We start from the raw sequence: 3,718 nt of genomic DNA, 5'->3' as shown, positions 1-3,718 counted from the left end.
AGAGGACTTGAAGAAAATCGGCCAAGGAAAGGAAAGAATGAGAAAATGGCCAAGGCCCATATATATATACTCTTAAGTTTACGGCCACATGAGTTTACGGCCGTAAACTCATTGTCTTGTGGCCGTGAACTCATTTTGATGAGGTTAAGGTTTGATTTGCTACACTGTGGTTCTAGCAGGTACTTTCTAACACTTATTCCTTAAGTGTATTAGGCTTAAAACTCCTTAGAATAACCTTTTAACCAGGCTAAAACTCATTACCAGTGAGTTTGACACTAATTTGAGTTGATTGACTGAGCTCTAAAAGCAAAAATTTCCGGGTTGTCACACCTTTCCTCCTTAAACTCTAACATCCGTTATTACCTTCACCGCCACAAACCACAACCCCTACCTCTTTCTCATATCTCTGGTTCCTACTTCCCTGTTTCGATCTCTTTCTCGTTTCCCTCTCCGACCCTATATTTCTTACCCATTTTCTTTATGATGACTTGAGTTTCGTCGGAATTATCAAATACGTCGGAAACTAGCTAAACCTTTTATAACAGGTCATAATAATGATTTTTGAATAATTCAAATAAATTAAATGAGAAAATGTTGTAAAAAAAACTCAATAAATAAATATATACAAATCAAAAAAATAATTTTCCTTTTTTATAATCTAACCAGCATATGATATTCTCCTAGCAGCAGATAAAAGAAAAGGGAAATTGCCAAAATGTCCTGCAAAGTTTTTAGGGTTGGTCGATTCAGTCCCTAAAGTTTTTGTCGGGCTTTATGGGTCCTTAAACTAGGATACGACCTACTCTTTTAGTAACTGTCAATCTGTAATAGCTGATTCAATGACCATTTAACCCAAAAAAAACTCACATTGTGCCCTTATAAAGCAAAAAAAAAAAGTTTAGGGATTATCTTGCCAATTAGTGGTTGTAATCAAAGGAATGGATGGAATCATGGAATTTGAAATATATTTTGCCCCAATTTTGATTATTCTCACTTCGGCTTTACTCATTTGGGCTTATGTCAACGTCAACGAATTTGATTAAGCTCTCTCGGTGTCTTCACACTTCTCGTCGTCGGAGTTCTGGTCACTTTTTTTTCCGTCGCTAACTGCAAATGTAAGCTTTTTGGCGACATTAGCACTTAACATCCCCGATTTCACTCGTTACGCCAAGAGCCAAAAGGATCAAATCATCGGTCAAGGTGAACAACTGATTCTCATGTGTGCATTCACGTTCGTCGGTTTAGCAGTGACGACATCAACGCAAGTCATCTTAGGTCGTGTAATCTCGAACCCGATTGAATTATTGGGAGAAATTGGTGGGATTTCAACCATGATTCTCTCTATCATCGGAATCATGCTAGCCACCATCACAACCAACATAGCAGCCAACGTCGTAGCTCCGACGAACGCCCTCGTGAACCTGAGTCCATCGTTGTTCACTTTCCGGCGAGGTGCATGTTAAATGTGTTGCTTGGAATTTTGTTCCAGCCATGGCAACTTGCAATCGAGTGAAAGCTTTGTGTACACTTGGCTTGTGGGTTATTCTGCTTTAACTGACAAGATAGTCTCCGAACTTATTTTTTTGGTTTTATATGGGCACAATGTGAGGTTTTTTGATCTAAATGATCAATGAACCTGCTATTACAAATTAAAAAAGACTAAAAAAACACGTCATATTTTAGTTTAAGAACTCATAAAGTCACACAAAAATTTTAAAGAACAATCCAAAAAACTTTATAGGACATTTTTGACATTTTCAAAAAAAAAAAGCAAACAAAAAAAACGTAGAAAATTTGATAGCATACCCGATAAACATGCTAAAAGAACGGGTTAACTAATAATCATAAAAAGCCAACATAGTGACATCATTTTACTAATTAAAAGTAAAAAAGCCAATGCGATTCAGAAATCTGTGTGTCTCTATTTCCCCATGAATCACCTCAAAGCAATCAAAAGAAACCAGAAATTAAAAGCAGACAAATGGAGTCTCTGACAACACTCTGCCCTCCTGCCACCGTGATAAAACACAACACTCTCCACTCATTCACTCATTTTCTCCCAAATATTCATTTCCATTCTTTCATAATCAAAACCCCTTTTTCTCAATTTCCTCTCAAATGGGTTATCTTCCATCTTCCTTCCTTCTTATCATCGTTTTCATCGAGCTCTGTTTTCATGGCTCCTCCATCACACACTGGGAAGACGTACAAGCTCTCAAACAGTTCAGAAATGGCGTCAATTCCAACTCAGTGGGTCCCGGCTCCTGCTTAGCTTCCTGGGATTTCTCCGTCGATCCATGTGACTCCCTCTCCGGCGAGAATTTCACCTGTGGTTTCCGATGCGACGCCGTGGTCTCCGGCGTTAGTAGAATCACCGAACTCACACTCGACCGGGCTGGTTACTCCGGTTCACTCTCGTCTTCATGGAACCTTCCTTACCTCCAGACATTAGACCTCACTAGCAACTACTTCACCGGTTCCATTCCCGGTGCTTTTTCCCGATTAAATCGTTTGCAACGACTCAGTCTCTCTGGGAACTTGCTCAACGGGTCAATCCCTGACTCGGTTGGGTCACTACCCAACTCACTCGAGGAGCTTCTTCTCGACAACAATAATCTCCAGGGACCCATTCCACGATCTCTCAACGGTCTAAAGAATTTAAAAAGACTCGAACTTCAAGGAAACAGACTCAGTGGCGAGTTCCCAGAGTTGACTCAACTCAGTCAACTTTACTTCCTTGACGCCAGCAACAACGCCATTTCCGGCGACCTTCCCTCGACTTTCCCCAGCAACCTCATTGAACTAGCCTTGAGAAACAACTCACTACAAGGGAATATTCCGGCGAATTTACTCAATAACTCGGTTTATCTTCAAGTATTAGACCTGAGTTACAACAATCTCACTGGTTCCCTTCCACCGGATCTTTTCACCCACCCTTCTTTAGAACAGCTGACTCTAGCATACAACCAGTTCCGGTGGGTTCTTGTTCCGGCGAACTGGGGCCAGAAAAGCGAGCTGATAGCTGTTGATTTGAGTAACAACGATATCCATGGGTTCTTACCCGGATTCTTGGGTTGGATGCCGAAACTATCCGCTTTATCGTTGGAGAACAATAAGTTTTCCGGTATGATTCCGACGCAGTATGCGTTGAAGGCGGTGGCGGAGGAGGGTCAGGGAGGAGTAGCTCCGTTTGAGAGGCTGTTGTTGGGTGGGAACTACTTGTTCGGGTTGATACCCGGCCCGTTATTGCAGTTGAGATCCGGGTCGGGTGTGACGATCCGATTAGGGGACAATTGTTTGTATGAGTGCCCCGAAAGCTTTTACTTTTGTGGAGGAGGAATACAGAAAAGTCTAATGGAGTGCAAGGCTTTTACTCCCGTGATCCCGTGATTTAAATTTTGTAGGGTCAATGTCATGGATTCAATTGAATGGTGTATAATTCGAATTTTGTTTATTTATTTATATAATGAATTATTTTGGTAGAAGGTGTTGAACTTCATAGAAATTTTGTTTTAGATTTTAGTTGTTCGGAAATTTAACATCCATATTAATCGCTAAAATATTTGTTACGAAATTCTACATCTATATTAATCACTACAATATTTTTCTTGAAAATCTAACAATCACTAGACAAACAAAGTCATATGTTTTCACTTGAATTAATGGGCAAATCTAATTATTATGCTTTTGGATATGATCATAACTTTAATTATTTGAT

The 3,718-nt window shown here is 40.0% G+C and overlaps 1 protein-coding gene across 1 annotated transcript; it reads left to right on the top strand.

Annotated features, from left to right (window-relative positions):
* The first annotated feature begins 1,904 nt into the window (after nt 1-1,904).
* LOC145097280 (Leucine-rich repeat (LRR) family protein) lies at nt 1,905-3,485 on the top strand. Its single transcript, XM_079034819.1, has one exon. The coding sequence runs from the start codon at nt 2,119-2,121 to the stop codon at nt 3,388-3,390; it is 1,272 nt and encodes a 423-aa protein (XP_078890945.1). The 5' UTR covers nt 1,905-2,118; the 3' UTR covers nt 3,391-3,485.
* The last annotated feature ends 233 nt before the right edge of the window (nt 3,486-3,718 follow it).

This window comes from Lactuca serriola, chromosome 4 (assembly GCF_051521515.1).
Source record: "Lactuca serriola cultivar US96UC23 chromosome 4, Lser_US96UC23_V15, whole genome shotgun sequence".
In the NCBI taxonomy this organism is placed as follows: domain Eukaryota; kingdom Viridiplantae; phylum Streptophyta; class Magnoliopsida; order Asterales; family Asteraceae; genus Lactuca; species Lactuca serriola.
This window is presented reverse-complemented; position numbering and strand designations above follow the sequence as displayed.